The sequence below is a fragment of the Dreissena polymorpha genome, chromosome 2 (genome assembly GCF_020536995.1).
Source record: "Dreissena polymorpha isolate Duluth1 chromosome 2, UMN_Dpol_1.0, whole genome shotgun sequence".
Taxonomy (NCBI): Eukaryota; Metazoa; Mollusca; class Bivalvia; order Myida; family Dreissenidae; genus Dreissena; species Dreissena polymorpha.
In genome coordinates, this window is record NC_068356.1 from 118750551 (window position 1) to 118771582 (window position 21032).

At 36.1% G+C, this 21032-nt stretch overlaps 4 protein-coding genes across 5 annotated transcripts in view; 1 reads left to right on the forward strand and 3 right to left on the reverse strand.

The window, feature by feature from the left end:
- Nucleotides 1-21032, forward strand: part of LOC127868716 (40S ribosomal protein S14) — a 138690-nt gene that overhangs the window by 55784 nt on the left and 61874 nt on the right. The gene's annotated exons all lie outside the window — the stretch shown is intronic.
- On the reverse strand, nt 82-3717 carry LOC127868711 (tubulin polymerization-promoting protein family member 3-like). Of its 2 annotated transcripts, none has more exons than XM_052410711.1 (4): nt 3554-3717; nt 1559-1779; nt 1081-1255; nt 82-739 (listed from the first exon to the last, which is right to left on the reverse strand). In XM_052410711.1, the coding sequence occupies exons 2-4, from the start codon at nt 1762-1764 to the stop codon at nt 557-559; spliced, it is 564 nt and encodes a 187-aa protein (XP_052266671.1). In that variant the 5' UTR covers nt 1765-1779; nt 3554-3717; the 3' UTR covers nt 82-556. The 2 variants fall into 2 exon arrangements, with proteins under 2 accessions (XP_052266671.1, XP_052266672.1); XM_052410712.1 differs by lacking the exon at nt 3554-3717 and adding an exon at nt 2984-3008.
- LOC127868707 (uncharacterized) lies at nt 7437-9620 on the reverse strand. The gene is made up of 3 exons (XM_052410705.1): nt 9308-9620; nt 8669-8843; nt 7437-8457 (listed from the first exon to the last, which is right to left on the reverse strand). The coding sequence occupies exons 1-3, from the start codon at nt 9502-9504 to the stop codon at nt 8248-8250; spliced, it is 582 nt and encodes a 193-aa protein (XP_052266665.1). The 5' UTR covers nt 9505-9620; the 3' UTR covers nt 7437-8247.
- On the reverse strand, nt 10636-15541 carry LOC127868714 (tubulin polymerization-promoting protein family member 3-like). Its single transcript, XM_052410719.1, has 4 exons — nt 15393-15541; nt 12884-13088; nt 11545-11719; nt 10636-11116 (listed from the first exon to the last, which is right to left on the reverse strand). The coding sequence occupies exons 2-4, from the start codon at nt 13081-13083 to the stop codon at nt 10937-10939; spliced, it is 555 nt and encodes a 184-aa protein (XP_052266679.1). The 5' UTR covers nt 13084-13088; nt 15393-15541; the 3' UTR covers nt 10636-10936.

A 21032-nucleotide genomic window follows, 5' to 3' on the forward strand; every position in this document is an offset into this window, starting at 1 on the left:
ATGGGGAGTGTATTGTTCTGTGAAATAGTCAGTATTTAAAAAGTTAAATCCCTTCTGGTTGTCCCGGTAAGTAGCAAGCTCTTGTCATGTTTATAAACTTTATATGGTTTTATTTACAAACACACAATAATAAATACAAAACACAGCTTAAAAAAGTGCTGCCAATGAAACTCTTCGGTTAAAAATTAATGGTCAACTTTTGAATGAGAAGTATGTTCAAAGAGCATGTAATCAGTCTGACAACCTAACTCAATTCAGTTTAAGCTATAGATTAATTAAATTGAAATGAGTCGACCATTTATTGAGAGATTTCAATAACGATTTTAATAATGTCTGTTTATGATAAAAGTAAAACAAAGTTGCACAAAATGAGATTGCCTAATGGCAATAGCTTAAAAAGCATATATGAACATTGACACTAAACTAGTTCTCTGTGCTCCATGTGGGAAATACATAACATTAGCCAGTCAGCAGTTTCATCCTCGCCAAGTGCTGTCAATACGTAGCTATGGACACACAAGAAGCCACTCTTCAATGAAACCTCGCGAACCGGCGTTCATTTCTTGCCGAAGGTATCCTTTCCTTTGTACTGACCAACGTACCCAGTGTTTTCTACCTTATCTGTCCGCCCGTCCGCACCCTTTCCTTTACCGGTGGTAGCATCAAAGCGTTCCTTGTGGGCACCGGTGTATTGCGAAGCATCTGTCATTTTATCGACGCCGCCTGTGGCTGAGGTTTTCTAAACAAATGGAAATAAAACACATAAACATAGAAATTGCGACAGTGTTTACATGTTAAACGTATCGATTTTTCCTGAAATTCGTGACATGAAGACGGTCTTGCACCCGTTTTTATTAGAAGATCTCGATGCGACATGATTTATCTTTATTGTCCTGTGGGGTTTATCTTGCGTTAAAGGTTATCGATCAATGATAAACACATTCGCTAAAATACACACTACGAAGCGGATTTCATGTAAAGACCTGATCGGGAATGCCGTATTGATGAGAAATATGGATCACACATTTCAGCAATGCGTTACTCGTTTCTCCAAAGCGTTATAATCTGGTGGTAACATACCACAACTTTCACATTGGGTCCGGCCGATTTGATTGCCTGCACGATTTCCGCTTTCAAAGTCTTCACCTCAGCGTCGTCCTCTGCGATCTTCGTGTTCTTCGTCTTCTTCTTTGCGATCTCATGCGCAGTCTTGGTGACGTACTTGTCCACGTTCGCCTTGTTCACCACCATGTTCCTGCAAATACAAACTGGAACTTTAAAGCAAACATGGCTGTTCGATAATTTACAAAGATTCTAATAACACCATTGCACCAATATTTTTTATGTTTCTATTTGGATATTGATGACGTCAAACCCCATGACAAATAAAGTAAGAAGTTGTACTGCATGTAGTGGCAAATGCTAAATGGAAAGGTATGTACACAGTTCATGCTCAGGTTGACAATCTGCGATTAAGTCTTTATTGAATATGCAGCGACAACATTTCATGACCTTGAAATAATGTTCAAGCACTTTCATAAACTACTGATCTACTCACGGTTTTCCCTTCTCTTTGACAGCCGGAAACACACTGGCGTCACAGATGGCCTTGACGTCATATGCCTTGTACTTCTTGTCCAGGCAGTCGGCCACGAGTTTGCCGTTGGCCTTTGGTGTCATCTGCGTCTTGTCCTTGGAGCCCGCCAGCGTGCAGAACTCCTCGAACTTCTTCACCAGATCATCGTCAACGCCTCCTGATGCCATGATTTATCGGGGAACCTACAACACGTCCGCATATTGAACGTGTAATTTACAGTGGAACCTACAACACGTCCGTATAAAATTAAACGTGTGATTTACATTGGGAACCTACAACACGTCCGCACATTACACGTGTGATATACCGGGGAACCTACAACACATCCGCACATTACACGTGTGATTTATGGGGGAACATGTAACACAACCGCGAAATACACGTGTGATTTACCATCGAACCTACAACACATCCGCTCATTACACATATGATTTACCGGAAACCATAAATCAAAGTCGCACATATTGCACGTGTGATTTACCAAATCTGCAACATTTCCGCACAATACACACATGATTTACCGGTAACCTACAACACAACCGCACATTACACGTGTGACTAACCGGTAACATACAACACATCCGCACATTACATGTGTGATTTACCGATCATCATAGATCGCACATTACACCTTACAAGAAAGATTACAACGCACCCACACAATTCATGTGTGATTCACCGGAAAGCCTTCAACACATTCGCACAATAATGAAGTAACTTACAATTGGGCATACAGCTCATTAGATCATTGCACTTGTGAATTTTGAAGAACTTCAACACTTTTGCACAATACATTTTTGCTTTACCATAGGACATACAACAGATCAAATCATTTGTTCACGTGATTTACCGGAAAACAAACATATTAATTTACATTTGCACAATGCGTGTGTGATTTACCGGATTAACATACACAGTACATCCACACATAAAACGTGAATAAGTAACGGCCTGCAACCCGTTCATAAAACACGGGATTTACAACGCATCTTAACATGGCACGTGTTTGACCAGGTTACCAACAACATATTTACTTATTAAATATGCGATAAAGGCAATAAAACTTAATTACCGCTATACAGTTCTCATATTTAGTCCCATAATGCATACATGCGCATTGATGTCGTTATGGGTTATCGATATGAAACAGATGCATATTGAACATTGATAGAGATTAATGACTTTAATGAGTACATGTACACAGATATATTGCAACGCTTAATATTCTAGCTGATAATATATTACTAAGAAAACGCGAATTAATATAAATATGCTCCTTTTTTCAGCGCTTTACACGTTGAGGCTTGTTTGTTTTTTCACTGCGTACACTAAACCAATATAAACACTGTCACTGAAATTACAAGTGGCATCGATTGAAGATTTTACCAATACTGTTTTGGAGAATGTCGAAAATCCAGTTCTAGCCGCTTTGGCGGTTCTGCATCGACTACTTTATTATGTGTGCTATTCTGTCCCTACATAGTATCAACAACAAAAACACCATGATTACATTCGTTGCCCTTAGTTTAATAAAGAGTGAATTAATATAATTAATGAGCGCATTTAAATATTTTCATAAAATGAAATATTATGAATACATTTCACTTTCAACGTTTCTTACTTTTTATATTATACCCACACAAGACACTTTTATGTGACTAGTTAATAACGTATTGTACCTATATTGTATCCATTTGCTACTGTGATACTTTGACTATTTTTTATTTCACTTATGTAACATTAATTTCCACCGTTTATATGGTTATAGTTTTATATTCATTGTTATCCCCTTACGTCGCTAGGCCACTTGTACGGATCTCATTGTTAGTACGCAAAGCAAAAGTAATTTTGCAACAATATTTGCCCACACTTCACTGTAATCCAAAATATCCGTGAATAGCGGAAAATCTATTTTCAATGACAATTTCCAACAGCCCATCAATAATCGAACCTTACCTGTGAAATCTCTGTGCGCGAATGCTTTTACAGACCAAACAGATTTCGAATTCAATATTCAGTAAAATCTATATACTGATCATTGCTTGAGAGAAGAGCGTGTGGTAACCAATGTAAACAACGCGGTTGCTACCAATAACTGTCACATGGGTAAAACACTTCATTGCGTTTTAGAGAAAAGTACAGGGTTTATACTGTAGGTAGCTGAATAAATTCAGTAAATACATTAATAAGACGTCGAAATGCTTTGGTAAATAGTGTTTGAATGCTACAACTGTTTGTAAAGACTTAATTTAAAGCACAAGAAATCCTTAAATTGTTATCAGGTCGAAGCTTTCGTTAAATAACCTTTCCTCAATCTATGATAAAACCGATACATCATAAAATGAGTTCATAACCTTATCTTTGTACATACCTGCATTTGGGTTAAAGGCGAACTTAAGCTAGACGGTCTTTTAGATTAACATTTCGTTTTACATTTAATGCACCTTAGGTATCGCTCAAAGTATACGTGAACGTCATTAAATTCACAATAAACACACACTTTTTGTTACGATATGCTTTTCAGGCGTCAGCTGTTCAAGTATAACAGTTACGTGATGTGTTTTTTCCCCCATAAATATGCAGCCATATGCAGTGATAAGCGGTAAACGTGATGAACAGCTAATAACTCAAAGTCGATTCTCATATCTCATAATTAATTGACGCGTGCCAAACATCTCTTTCCCAACTGCATTGACTAATTAATAGCTTACACGTGTCCAATATCTCTCTTTCCGACCTTAATAGACTGTTGAATAGCTAGCGCTTGTCCAGTTCCCATCCCCGAACTGCGTTAACTGATGAATAGCTAGCGTTCCTCCAATAAATTTCTCCCAAATTCCATTGATTGATCAATAGCATTCGCTTCTCCAACACATTTGTCCTAACTGGATTGACTTGCTTGTACAATACCTCATCCCCATCTACTGCGTATAGATGGCGCTTTGCGATACATTAATCGATAAATAGCTAGCGTTTGCCCAAAACATCTCTCCCAACTGCATGTGTTGATAAATATATAGCGTTTTTTTCAATACCTCTCTTCCAACTGCATTGAATAAATTATAGCTTGCGCTTGTCAAATACATCTCCAACTGCATTAATGTATTAATAGCAGACGCTTGTTCCATATCTAAACCGACTAAATTGACTAATTAATCGCTGGTATAATAACTTTCTCCAAGTTGAATTGACTGATCAAAAGCTAGCTTTTGTCCAATCCATCCTATTCCACTATATTGATTGATAAATTGCGTGTTGTTGAACTATAGGTTCCGACTGAAAATGTATAATAATGTTAAGAATACATTTGGGTATTAAAATAAGCCAACGGTCAATACAGTTGGGACAACTGGTATAGCCTAGAGGGCAAGCGTAAGGTATTAAAAAGTCAAAGCAGTTTGAGAAGATGTAATGGACAAACGCCAGCTATGCATCAGTCAATATCACTTGGGGAGATGTCTTTGGAAAACTTTAGCTCTTCATCAGTGAAGACAGTTAGGGGAGAGGCATCGGACAAACGTTAGCTATTGATCAGTCAATGCAGTTTTGATGTATCAATTCCGACACATTTCCTCCTTTCAAAGACATATATTCGACACAAAAACAACAACAACACTTTAATGTAAATGTACGCATAACACTATTCAAAATCAGAATGAGCAATGGTGTAATGTAAATGCAAACGATACACATATGTACAGCAAAAAACGGCGTTGTTACTTCTGTGTGATCTATACACGTATTGGAAAAAGAACGTGTTTTTATATAAAACACATTGATAACAGAAACCAAATTCACTGTCAGTGCAGATTGTTACAATACGCTTTAAAGGGGCCTTTTCACAGATTTTTTGCATGTTTTGAAGTTTGTCATTAAATGCTTTATATTGATAATTGTAAACATTGGAAATAAAAAGCTCTCGTGAAAGATCGAGAATAAAATTAAAAAAGGAAAAAAAAGTAACTCACAACTGGGTTCGAACCACTGACCCCTGTAGTCCTGGAGTAAAAGTACAAACCATTTAGACCACTCGGCCATCCGCGCTCACGTAATGATGAAAGTATTTTATGCTTTATAAAAGCAATCCTCGTAGTTTCAAAAAATATAACGACAACAAGTAGTGCGTTCAGTTACAGCGAACGTTCGCCAATGATGGTTCGTTTGCGATTCGGTCTTATTGAACGATAAGTTCGGCGCGAACGTTTCAAGATGGCGGCTCCCAGAAAATTGATTGCGGTGTTGATGGCGGAAATCGCTAATAACACGGAAAGTACTTATCTAACAGATATTTCAAAAATAATAAAACCTATAATAATTTGATTATAATTATAAGTGGTGTGGATGCGATAGTGTTATTTTTCATTAGCGATCGAAATTTAGTGTAAGAGGTACATTGAATCAGTTATAAAACAAAGCCCTAAAATAGCGCAATACATTACAATCTTCAAATGTAGTTGTTATTTTCTTTTACATTGAATGAATTTTCGTTTCGTTTACATTTAATGAAAATGTTAATAAATTTTAGCATTCAAATGGAAAAAAACACCTGCATATTTTGCGAATTGAACTGTCTTTGAATGCACATCTATATTGAAAACTTATTGTAGTGATAATGAGGGATACAAATCTGGCATTTTATTATACCATAATCTATACATTTATTTTACCCAAGTATTTTATATCCGTATTATGATCAAACGCGATTGCTTGTTTTCACGATGATGTTTCGAACACTGCAAAAACGCACGATCTTTACACGTTATAACATCGGAGTTTACGTTTGCAGGTACCCGTTAAATACGATAATTGTGTAGCAGTAAATTTCTACAATATTTTAAATGTATTTCATTATAAAACACTTTAGTGTTATGTTTAAACTGGTTAATATACATACTTAATTGTTCCTGTTAATCCATTTCGGACAAATGTACGCCTATTTTTTAAATATGTTCAAATGTTTTATTAAAGCAACTGTTAAGTGTTTGGCTTAATATGCCAAGAGATGACACGGAGGTATCATAAATTGTGTTTAATGACCAGACACATGTGGTTAAAGACCCCATACTGAGTCATACAAATATAGGTCCCTGGGTTTATGACACCCTGTTTTCTTAGTTATTGTCTGGACAGTATCCGATCATATCGAGATAATCGGTTTGTGATGAAGGGGCAGTTATTAAATGGGTGGTTAAACATGCTGAAATAAGGAGTGTCAAAATTGGTGTGAACAATTAAATAAAAACATTTACATGTATCAAGAGGATTTAGTTAATCTCCAACAAGGTCAGTTTTTACGGACATATAGGTTCAAATAGTTTCTTTATGTTGATTACATAAAATCAATCAATTTGTTGTTTGTTTTCGTCCTTATTTGTGTTCATTCATTGGATTCTATTTAATCTGAAAGAATTTCAATTTCTGAGTATTTTGTTGTTCTTAAAAGGGTTTCGAATATGAGTGAAATCTTATCACGATGCGGATCATCAAACGCAAACAAAAGCAGAATGGCCGCAGTGTTGACGGCCAAAATTTGAGGATGCGCAAACGCGACGTTATTATCGGAATCCCCATAACCTCATATACACTTTGTTTATTGTTCAATTCATTTTTGTACTACAAAAAAAAAAGGAAACAATATCGAAGTTACACTGAACAAATACAACATATTTATTTGTCCGCCATCTTGGTTTCGCTAGCGATCTATAGCGAACTACCTCCCAAGAGGGTTCGCTTCGGTTCGCGAACGTTCGCGGCGAACCGAGCGTTCAGTAGCGAACGTTCGCGACCGTTCGCGAACTATAGCGAACGTTCGCTGTAACTGAACGCACTATCCAAATTATTCAATCGTTTCGCGTTGCAACGCTTTATAACTTTCAGGTTTTTAAATCGTCAAAAGATGCATATAATGGATATTTTAGAGCATGGTTAATGTTCAGTATTACTATTTCCTCACAAATATCATAACTAAAACGAAAATTTGCGAATCTGAAACAACTTGTTTAAATTTTATCAATTTACCAAAACGTGAGAGGGCCCCTTTAATTTACTTTCATCAAAGCGTCATGGCGGTAATTGAAATGTACCGACATACTCTCCATCATTCTTAAAGGGATCTTTTCACGCTTTGGTAAATTGACAAAATTGAAAAAAGTTGTTTCAGATTCGTAAGTTTTCGTTTAAGTTATGATATTTGTGAGGAAACAGTAAAACTGAACATTAACCATGCTCTAATATAGCCATTATATGCATCTTTTGACGATTTTAAAACCTAAAAATTATAAAGCGTTGCAACGCGAAACGATTGAATAATTTGGAGAGTTCTGTTTTTGTCGTTAAATTTTGTGAAACTACGAAGATTGCTTATATAAGGTATAAAATACGTCAAGAATGTGTACTCGGCGGAATAGCTCAGTAGGCTAAAGCGTTTTTACTTCAGGACTCTGGCAGGACTCCAGGGGTAACTGGTTCGAAACCTGTTCCGGGCAATGTTTTTTTCCTTTTTTTAATTTTTTTCTTGATTTTTTACTGGAGCTTTACGATCCAATGTTTACATTTATCAATATAAAGCATTTAATGAATAAGTTAAAAAAATGCCAACATCTGTGAAAAGGCCCCTTTAAAGATGCAAAGACGTCAATTCTATATTCTGTTTACGACAAGTTCCCGTAGTCCCGCTTCGCTATAACAATAGGTTTCCCGTGCCGCAGATCGTACACGTGGCGCATCGCCTTGGGCAACTCGGGTTTCCGGAACTGGTACTTGACGTTCTCCTTAGTGCGGTTTTGGGGAACCACGATGTCGTCGTCGGCACCGACAGTCAGCGGGCCCGCCGGACCCCGCCCGTCGTTTGGCTTTTCGATCTGATAAATTATACATGGTACATTGTAGTTATAATGTGATTTTGTCGATGATAATTCATGTGCCGCCCTACATTATTGTCAATTTACAATCACTGGTACTTTATAGCACATTTCTTTCATGTTTGTTCGCTATTAACTGCTTGTTAACATGTATCAATACTTAACTTAGAAAACGTTCTTGCGAAAAGAAATGTTCATGTATTAATCTTACCGCTCCGGTCATCATGACCTTGGTGGTGCGCACGATGTTTTCGAGCAGCTCCTTTGTTACTGTGACTCGTGGGTCGTCACGTGGCAACTTCGGGTCTCCTCGCTGTATTTTCGTGATTTCGTGCGCTATCCCGGTTATATAGGCATCCACGTGCGCGGGATCCACTCGCATGTTTCTATTCGGACATAATCAAATGAATGAAGATAACGAGTTCGAAAACGTTTATTCCATTTAATTACACAGACGTGATCACAAGTGTTTACTGTGGTTATATACGAGATTCATGGCATGCAGACATTAACAATGAAAGAAAAAGTTATAAGGCAACTGTCTTAATTATGACTTCATGTCCAATTGGTTTTACTTCCCTAATGACCACTTTGTTAGTATGTATATGCGTTCTATACAGTCATGCTTAACCCAATCAGACCACTGTCCAATATATTAACCCAAGGTAAAACGAAATCTGTGCGTTGAATGATCATCAAATTATCGCATTTATTATTAATATTAGTATTAGTAGTAGCAATAGTAGTAGTATTAGTATATGTGGTAGCAATAGTAGTAGTATTAGTAGTAGAAGTAGTGAATGTCCATCGCATGGACGTAAAAACAAAGAGCCTGTATTTTTCATCTTACTGCTTCTTTTTGTTCATGACCTCCTTGAAGACTTTCTCCTCGCAGTGTTTGAGATTCACGTGCTCCAGGTCCTTGACCTCGTCCCAGAAGAAGCGCCGGATGTTCCGGCTGCAGTGGCGCGTCATCACCGTCGGGTCTTCACTTCCGGACAGCGCGCAGGTCTTCATGAACTGCTTGCAAACCTTCTCGTCAGCCATTATTATTCATTGGCGTTAACTTTTGAGATGGAGAAAGAGATCTCGTTATATTTGAGTGTCAGGAAATGAACGCAGCAATTGATACGATGTTATATTTCATGAATTACTTGCTTATTTTCTGTCTTACATTTCTGGTTTAATAGACTTACCTATTTTTGCAAACATACGAATACAGCTCTTTGAAATGTATGTGAAAATGTCACCAAATAACTTGTCCAAATTATAATAATTGGTAAAAATGTATAATTTGCTATATGAAATACAGTTATATACAACACATTACTTCAGTTGTTTTAAGTTGAGTTCTTTGCTGCTTTCGCACACGTACATATAAGCATGAACATATTTTATATGTAATACTGAAAACAAAACAAATTAGCTTACCTTATTAACGTATCTATTAATCGCGTGTTTCTCTCTAGAGAAATCGGTATCGAAATATATCAAATCTTAAAATAAAATAGGCCTAATTAATTAATAATGTCAAGCGAATGGTTTAGCTTGATAAAGGCAATAAAGTTTCACAATGTGTTAAGTGACCCACGTTTACCGCTTACGTGGCATTGTGGAGCTCTTATTGACTACTCTAGTATTACATTTTACTGTATGGTAAGATATTAGGTACCAGAACGGAGAAACACAAAACACATTATATGCTTTTCGACCCTTTAATATTGAGTTACACGGGTACATGCTATATCAATAATACAAACCAAAATGAGTACAATACAGATATCAAACGCTCTGTTCACTTTTGCGGGTTATACACTTAAAGGCACACTTATTCCTGAAATAAATTCCTGTTATGTCAGTTAAAATTTTAAAGTAATAACTCCGCAGAGTATTTATAATAATACAATAACCCTCTTGGGGGAAACTTAAAGTACAAAAATAATATCACAGTTTTAAATATGAGACTTTAAAAGGAGCAAATATAATGAAAAGTGTAAATGTACAAAATAAAACAACGGTATTCCATTATATACATAAAGAATATAAATGGGTAATCATAACTGTACATACAAAACTAATACAAAATCGACTTCTTTCAAGTTTAGCAAGAATGAGGCAGACACGTTAATTTGATCATCTAGTTCTAACATAGTTATAAAGAATCGAACAGCATTTTGAACTAGGAAACAATAAATGTTTTAAAATCGTCCAAATAGACAGAACTTACCAGCCATTAAACACTATGTTGACAATACTGAGATTCAAACACTTGAATTAAACAAAAGTTTGTATACACATTGATAGAATTTTGAATGTAAAATACACATAATGTTGTTTTCTTCCTTCGATAACAAGTACTTAAAATACTTACAAAACATAAACTAAAGTATATGATATACGATTATAAACAATACAAAGTACGGTACATTTGTCCTATTATTTGCACCCACACTTAATATAGCGGCCCTTAGTTTGACCCCTATTTCTTGTCGAACGTGCCCTCGCCCTTGTAGTTCCCCACGTAACCGGAATCGTCCACTTTGTCCACGCGCCCGTCGAGCCCCTTACCCTTGCCGGAAGCGTCAAACCTCTCCTTGTGGGATCCCGTGTATTGAGAGGCGTCCGTCAAATGGTCCACACCTCCCGTCGCTGACGTTTTCTGGGAATAGATCACGTGTTTGCATTCAGAGAACAGAAGGATGAATTCAATCGAACATGTAATTGACGCCTTTGGTTGAAATTTCGCTCCGATTGAGTTGATCTAGTACATTTCTTGTACATTTTTTATTAAAGCATAATAATTCGAATCTCGTAAAAAATGTATCCCCAAATCATTATTTTTGCATACATTGATGCTCGAAATGATCTGAAAATACCGATCAATAAATAAGAGTTTGATCAATTATGAGGTTATATTTCAATACCAAATAAAACACGTGGTTGCATATAATGCATAATTGCCGGGCGATATATGCACGACTACCTTAGAATAGGAATGAGATGGGACTTGATTATATACAAATAACATATATTGCACACCGCTTTTTACTCCGATTTGTGTAGCCGCGACTGACTCCGAGCACTTACCACGACCTTAACATGGGGTCCCCCGGCGGCCACGCAGTTGATTAGGTCAGCCTTGATAGTTTCCACTTCAGGGTCATTCTCAGCGAGCTTCGTGTTCTTCGTCTTCTTCTTAGCAATCTCGTGCGCCGTCTTGGTGATGTACTTGTCCACGTTTGCCTTGTTAACCACCATGTGCCTGAAAATTTTTGAATATTTAAGTACTTTGCTTGTGTCAGTAAACTGATGCTCGATCGGTCATTGTCGGCTCGGGTACACCTAAAAAGTATCCCGGGTACTCTTAAGTATACTAAAGCGTTCCCCGGGTCCGGAAAATACGCTTTAAGACACCCGCTCATACTCAGGGGTACTTTTCATTATATTTATACCGTACCATATTTTGTAGCATTCTTTAGAGTATCCGGGGTACTTTCAAGTACCAGAGCCGACAAAATAAATTGAGGTATACTGAGTAACGAAATCAGCGTATTATACGCATCCCTTATTCTCATAGTATTAGCCCTCCTCATAGTATCGTGACTTAAACGAAAATCCCCCAAGAAGTGATGGAAAGTTTGTTGTTGTTGTTGTTTTTCGATTTATAGAAGTTGTAATTTATTTGACGGCTATCCATGACTATTACCACGATCATTCTCATGATTTTCGGTGTTCATTGGAAAGTAGGTCATGTTTTTTCCAGGGTGATGCTATGATTTTTAAATAACGTAACACACAATTGTGTCAGTTTGTTTATGGATTAAGAGTAGCTTTATCAAATGTTTTATATAACGCTTATTTTTTAATAAAATGTTAAAACATTTTAAGAACAACATGAGCAACAGTTTCGTTTTTCCACTAAGATTCAGTTTTAGAGCAAGTACATGCGCATAGTTACACATCTTAGCAACCAATCAGAAGGGCCGATATTATGAGAACCATGGAACATGATACAGATTACTACAGGGAGCTAAGTCTAGCCAGTATTTTGTCAAAACAATGTCGATTAAAATGCAGTTTTCGTGGTAATGTCAAAAATACACATTTAACTATAGATTGACTTATAAAACATGTGTGTTTTTTGTATTTGTTCACTTCATAATTCGTATGTATTCATTAATTGGGCCGATACTACAGATAGACATGCTACACGCGACAAAGACGAAAAGTGACGGAAACTATGGCCAATCGCACAATACATTTCGTAGTATTAAAGGGGTGTGTGAATTTAATGTCATACAGTCATTTTTGCAACTTCTGTCATGTGTTTTGTACAGAGACAGTAAAGGCACATAATAATTATTTCTTGCGAATCCCATCATGTCAAATACGCTCATGTCAAGTACAGTTTTATACGAGTACATACGGCTTTCCCTTTTCCTTGATAGCAGGGAAGACACTGGCGTCACAGATCGCCTTGACGTCAAACTTCTTGTACCCCTTTTCAAAGCAGTCGGCCACGAGTTTGCCGCTCGCTTTTGATGTCATCTGCGTCTTGTCCTTGGAGCCCGCCAGCGTGCAGAACTCCTCGAACTTCTTCACCAGATCATCGCCACCACCAGCCATCGTACCTGCGGGGGACAGAGACGACACAGACGTTGTAATTCGAGAATGTTCAAGGATTTCCCAGAATACCTCAATCGTATCACCATAGGGAAATAATCTTGGAGAGATACCCTAAAAGGCGAATGGCTGCCTGCGCGACGAGACGATAATTGGATGAGAACGCATATATTTCATTAATCAATGGTATTCACTTTAATTGTAGTCAAAACGTTCTAATATTGCCTAAAATAATTATTTTTGAGTAGAATTGTTACACGAGATGTTGGTTAAACCTGTATTGACATGTACTTGCAGCTAAGCTGTCAATATGTGCAAGTTATACATTTTATAGACTCCATGTCACTGGGACCATTACCATTTGTTTCTTGATCTCAAAATCAGCATGTGTCTTTGATCATTTCCTCCAGATTAACCAGGAAACATAATTAAGTAATTTATATGATCCAGTAGCGATATCAAGCCATTGTGTAAAAACGTGTTCCATGTTACGTGCCTCTGCGAACCCTGACTTAAGACCGATTGACGTTTATCAACGCATATCAATAAAGATTCGCGTTTGTAAAAGCGTTCGCTAGATATTGGGCGAAAACGAATTTCATGTAACAAGCCACTGTAAACTTTTGACAGGCTACCTCATAATCAACAAGCATTTTGATACCGAGTACCAATTGAGATTTTCGTAAACAAAGCAATCTCTATCCAGTGTATACTGCTAGGTAACTGATTTCATATTTCATGCCATCATGACACCGACCGTGAACCTTTTGAACTCAAAATAGGGGTTTACATGTACACATCACACTAGTTTGTATGAGCAGTTGGATATCGTGAAAAATGTAATAATATTAGGACCGACCATCAGAGCGACCAAATGCCATGCAATTTACCACCATCGCTTCGAAGAGGGACATGACAATGTCATAGATTAAACATTCCTTCATTCAGTCGTTCGCTCTTTCTTTAATTCGTTCATTCACATGTGCATTTAAGGAGAAACGGCGTTACAAACCGCTGTTCAATACTATGCAGATGCATGTGTTCTGTAAGAGCCCAGCTGTCGGAAAAAGTGATATTCATAATATTATTGGTATAACTATTTACCATCCAATATAAAGAAATGGCAGAACATTCTCGCGCTAATATAGATTGCGGACTACTGGGAGAATATTTGTAGAAGCCGGGTCGATAAAATATCCGCCCAGCTGAGTCACAGGCCAAAGAAGAAACACATAGTGTATGTCAAGTATATAGAAGCACTAACGCGAGATTCACGCAGCACTTGCATATGTATAGATGTTTACAATTTGACTATCTATCAGCACCACACTGGTGTTTATTTTACCAAACGCGTGCTTTATGTTAACATCGTTTTGCTAATAAAATATCTAACGTCGCAACGCCTATTTTATGCATAGCTTTAGACATCTTTCTTATTCAAGTTTTACATCAAACTACTCAAGCAACGTATCATAAAGGACGACATAAATTTTCAATTTAATTTAAGCTATTCATTAAACGCATGAAAAACCGAATCGACACTCATTTCGTACGTGATCTTTTTCCCATAATGTATTTCATTACTTTGCCGTCCAAACGTGTGTGCGTAATTTATGCTAATATGTCATTTTTTATTGAATTTTAGCAAACGTTTATCATATCGAGCGATGTTTGTTTGTAGGACTCGTTTAAGAGCACTTTAAACTTTGATTAGTTGCATATTTGTAACTGAATGTAACCTGAACCACTCGAAATCATGTGCAGTATTTGTTGAACACATTGTTCAACGCGCTTCTATTTTGTTACCAACATGTTCATGCATAACCTCGTGTTTATATGATACCAGTATGCAATGAATACACTTAATCGTAAAACGGACGAGTATTAAGATAATGTAATTAACCAATTCAGTTAACACAGTCTGAAGTATCTATGGTAAATATTCAAAATGGTGTAAATGATAAAGTAATTTATTATTGACATTCTCTGCATGTTTCATGATAATCCCTATTCGCAATTATTAATATTTAAAGCAAGAAACACTCATTACAGTGGGCAGAATACCACAAAATGAGTAAATCGTTGTGTTGTTTAACAAATATTTTATAAGTGCATAAGTATAGCCATGAAAACAGGATGCCAACTCTTTAAAACTTTTGCATTTGAACTTTATTATAATAGTTGAAGAACGCTTGTAAAGTATCCGGTGTTCATATTTATTCAGACTGTAAGACTCTCGTTGTTAATACTTATTCAGATATCGAGAGGCCACGGAATGTAAATTTGTACAATAACTACAAATGTACACATACCTTCTTACGCAACTAAATATCCGCTTAACAGAAAAGAGCGAGACGAATTGTTTGCCGGCTGTTAGAGAAATGCACGGGCTATATCGATCGGAAACCAGTACGTCGTACTCAAACACTGTTGTCGCAATAACTTTGGTGTACTGTTCTTTGCTAGGTTGAGATTATATATACATGTAGTTGCAATTGATTTGGTATAAGATTAACATTATTTATATGAAACGTACCACATTGACTAATGACCGATGTATTGACCTGTCCGCCTATAGCGCCATCGGCATTATTTCTAAGCGTACGCTGTATTATAAGCTTGCAGATAATGCAATAAGTGCGTGAGTGTAATCATTCGATAATGTCTATATGAAGATTTTAGATAACAGATCGATGCAATTACGAGTTTTAAGGTTGAACAATTAAAAAAAGATGGACAATTAAATGCTACTTTAAATCAATTAACAAATGCATCGTAATCAAGACATACATTTCGAAAAACATACTTTGTCTTTGATAAATGCATCGTTTCGTTTACTAGTAATCTTCCCACAAAGTGTTACGTATGTATATACTTCGTCATATGGGCATGCCTTTTGTGTCGAATTCTTCGGCATCGTGACATACATATTGTCACTCATACATCATCACCAGGACTCACATGTCGTCACACATTCTTCGTGATCAGTACAAACAGTTCGTCACATATACTTCGTGAGCAGTACATACAGTTCGTCACATATACTTCGTGATCAGTACATACAGTTCGTCACATATACTTCGTGAGCAGTACATACAGTTCGTCATATATACTTCGTGATCAGTACATACAGTTCGTCACATATACTTCGTGAGCAGTACATACAGTTCGTCACATATGATTCGTGATCAGTACATACAGTTTGTCACATATACTTCGTGATCAGTACATACAGTTCGTCACATATACTTCGTGATCAGTACATACAGGTTCGCCACATATACTTCGTGATCAGTACATACAGTTCGTCACATATACTTCGTGATCAGTACATACAGGTTCGTCACATAAACTTCGTGATCAGTTCATACAGTTCGTCACATATACTTCGTCAGTACATACAGGTTCGTCACATATACTTCGTGAGCAGTACATACAGTTCTTCATATATACTTCGTGATCAGTACATACAGTTCGTCAAATATACTTCGTGATCAGTACATACAGTTCGTCACATATACTTCGTGATCAGTACATACAGTTCGTCACATATACTTCGTGATCAGTACATACAGTTCGTCACATATACTTCGTGATCAGTAGATCTACATTCGTCACATATACTTCGTCAGTACATACAGTTCCTTACATAAACGTTAGTATCAGGACTAATATAACGCCACACGAACGTCGTCATCAGGGCTTACAGTTATTCACACACAAATCGTAACCAGGAAATACAGTTCATCCCACAAACCTCGTCTTCAGGACCCAAATTTGGTGACATATACTTTGTCATCAAGACATAAAACTTATTACAGTAAATGTAACACTTACTTCGTCTATAGAACGATTACACATATCTAAATGCGAATTTCTTTATGGCATGTTATTGAACTTTAAAGTACGCAGAGTTTGTATAGAAACAGAATTGACAGCTATTGTTCAATTAATGATTATTCCTAAACTAAGGCTGCTAACCATGATGAAAATTGCCATCTCGCGTGAGTTCCTTGTGTCTGATATAGGCGATTTCATCAATCTAGATGAGTTAAATATTAATATGTGCGAAACTGGATACATTTACCGTAGGGTATGACTCCGCACACTTATATTGACGATGGGGGATAAATTTTATGAATAGTACATGAAGAATCGATTAATTTTGTAAACGGACATCGCCTTTCATCTAAACCATGATTGTCCCACATGCAATTGGTGGCGAAATTATTAACTTTCAGATGTTAGCATTCGCTTAAAGTTAAGTTGTTTTACTTGTACGTTTTTGAATTTTAAGCGAGCATATACGATTTCAATATCAGCATTATAATCCCGCAATATTAAACCAACATATAAATATCAACGATAAATGATACATTAAATTAATAAACAATAAATAGACCATCAATCAAATATTATTTACTTTTTTTTTTTAAATTTGAAACAAGCTAGTTAATTTACGCCGATACCGGCACGTTTGCTCGTATTTGTTGTAGAACAAAATAGTGTCTTTCTGTCGTATGGAAGAATCTGCACAGACTAATACTGAGTTTCCAAACAGCGTTTATTTCTTTGTATGAGTTTTCTGCTGTGCAGCAGAAAGTTATTTTCAATAGAATAGAAATTATGGCATTTTGTGTCACATTTCAATATGCTGCGTATAGATTTGTGCCATTTTTACAAATGTAACAGAAACGTTGTTTAAAAAAATAAAATAAAGTTAAACTGTAATCACATTTTTACATTACTACAAACTTATGTTCAATTGCTCAAATATTGATAACTTTGGCAATGCTTAGTAGTCTCATTGGCGGTAAGAATTCTCCTGGCCATTTTTGGATGACGTGGTCCGTGATTGCTCTTCATATTCAACATTTAACAATAATACATGTAGAATGGCTCTAAATGTGACATATGATAGTCAAATGCACTAATTTTGACAAAAATAGCATACTTTTTATCTAGGTAAAAAAAGGTAGCAACATTCAAATACAATTTCAATTTCTTCGAAACCGAAAAGTCGTTCATGGACTTGACTGATATATACCGGATGTCCATAAGATGTAATTGGAATGGTTTGTGGATTACGGCCAAAAGGTCCTGGTATCGACCTATTGTATATATGTAAACAATATACAATTTGACCGCTTGACAAATTGCGACTATATGAAGTTCGTAATTTGATTCTCTAAAGATTATTAAAGACGGATTACCGGTACATGTACTGATATTGATAAGCATGTTGCAACTGTGTGCGAACACGTACATTTGTTCCGCATTATAGATTGTAAGTTAAACGCACAGAAATTGCAAGAATATGCTTCCGTCATTTTACTTTATGTATCAAATTTGTTGGACAAAACAACGCCGTCAGAAATGAGGCACGTTATCAGTAAATGTTTGCCAATAAATCTTGACATTCGGATTAAAATCAGTCAGTTTAGAGCGATGTAGATCGATAATTCGACAATTTAAAATTGAGCGTTTTACGTTGTGACACTATTGAACCAAACAACCTTTGAGTTCAAGTGTCTTAATGTGGTATCTCAGAGACAGACTAATGGCAGATAAGTGCCCCCTCTGAAATGTTGAATTGCAGGCAAAATACCCGAACGAATAATCCATAACGACTATTAACATGTTAATGTTATTCCTACATGAATTCCTTTGCGACGACTTCATATAAAGGATTTTGATGGTTAGTATTATTCTTTGACCCCGTAATATTATAGTTATATTAATCCTTTATATATTCAGTAAAGCCATTTATATTCATGGGCATCAATTTTCAGGGACTTCGTGTTTGGAACGAATCACTTTAAGTGTACAACGAATAATAGTTCGAGTATTTTTTATGTCGACCAAATGTGCGTTCTCGTGTGAAGTTTTCTATGCCACATACACAATATAAATAAAGTCGTGATACCATATAAAGAAGTGAACAAACAGTACAAGTGAATAAACAAAACCTTAAACAGGATGTGGTAATATAATATCCAGTTTACTCGGTACTTGAGTGTCTCAAGCATGAACTAATGCAAACATTTCGCTGACTTGTGTGAAAAGGTTTGTATTAAAGCAATTGTTCGTCACGAAATAAATCTTTTAAGAAATTCACACTATTATATTGCAGTACGTAACGTAAGCATACTACATATGTATAAATCATTAAGCTTCGTGGGCAAATCCGTCTGTACATTATTGCAAACTAATCTGCCATGCCAAAGACAGTCTAAAGGCGAAAACAATTAATCTCCAATTACTCGCATTCGGACGGGCGTGCTTTAACTTGTAGCAAGTTTACTTTCGTTCTTAAACGGGTATATAATATAGACTATAAATGTTCGGGTCACATATATTGGTCGGCCAAACATTAAACATTCTAAACAATACATATTATGATCCCGTCTCTGTATTTGCAATATCAAAAACATATCGTAGTCCGGAAATTAATGGTATGTATCGACCATGATTTATATACATGTACTACGTCGATATTGTTTAATGGATATGACATCTGCCTTGTGACATGAAGTTTCCGAGTGCGATCTTTACTAAGGAAGCGTTCTAACAATCTATACGCCCTATGGTTTAAATGCAGTTGAGATATAATAAATATGCTAACAGTTAAACAAACTATGATTATTAACAAAAACATGTCTTTATTAAATTGCACACTGTGTATGCGTGAAAACTTCTTAACGAACACGAGCCATAATCAGGGACGTATATTAACATCTAGCGGTACGTCTCTGCCATAATGTATACGGGCCATTTTGTTTATGTTATTATGTTCGGTCGCAACAGGATGACGCAAATGTTCTTTTATCTAAGATTTCGAGATGCCCATTCTCACAGGGTCCGACAGGTCGCTCGATAAAGCGTTTAATGCTGATTTCTAGTTACTTTTTTGTCTGGAAAAGTTGCCCATCTTTAATTATATATGTATATTAAAATGACATATCGTGCCTAAAACCGGGTTTCATTGAAAAAGTAGCAATTACGTCTTACTTTTTTTTAAAGCAAGCCATGGTTTAATACGATCAGTGTAATTACCAATCAAGTTTTGGTCTTGTATCTTCACAATTGATTTTTGTTTAATGGTCTAAATGATCATTAAATTTGTGCATTAGACATATTTATGGTGAATATTCTCACAACTGAATGAGGATTAAGCTTAATCTACCTACGCAAAATGCACCCGTAAGATTCAATATTGCCAATGCAAACCTTGTTAGTTTAGTCAGACACAGGTGGTTTAAATCAACTGGAAAATCAAATAAAATGTTAGCTTAAAGAATCATTAGGAGGTGAATCCAGTGCATTAAATCATATATCAGATTTACAAATGTATTGTTGATTTTTGTTGAGGCATGAATACATTACTGCATGACATAAAGTAAACAAATCATTTAGCCTTGGTTTTTCTTGTGGTTGATCATGCGTGTTAATGAATGTGTGCACAGATCTCACATTCAAGCTTGTATACATCAGCCAAAGACCTGATCTCATTGTCAAAAATTCAAAATCATATAATGTTAAGGTTTTTCTGTGTGTGTAACTCCTTTTGAAAGTCAAACCATTACTTTCTGGTCATGAAGCCTATGCATGTAAATTATATATTTAAAATTCTTCTTCGCAATATGAAATGCTCGCAAGGTGCATAACTTCAACTTTTTTCATAACTTTGCCTTTCCTTTGACAAGTTGCTCCTGCAAACATACATGAACACGAAGCAATACAATATGGATTGTTGAACATTGACCAAATTTCCTATACTTGGTTTACTGTCCTTACATTCTTGTTGACAGCTTTTAAAAGACACACGTGGCATACCACTATTTTTCAACACACACCCTTCAACAAAAATTTACTTCCATATTTATTGTGTGAAATGAAAAACATGTACGCGTAAAATAAAATTTTCAAGAATATAATTAAAACAAGAATTA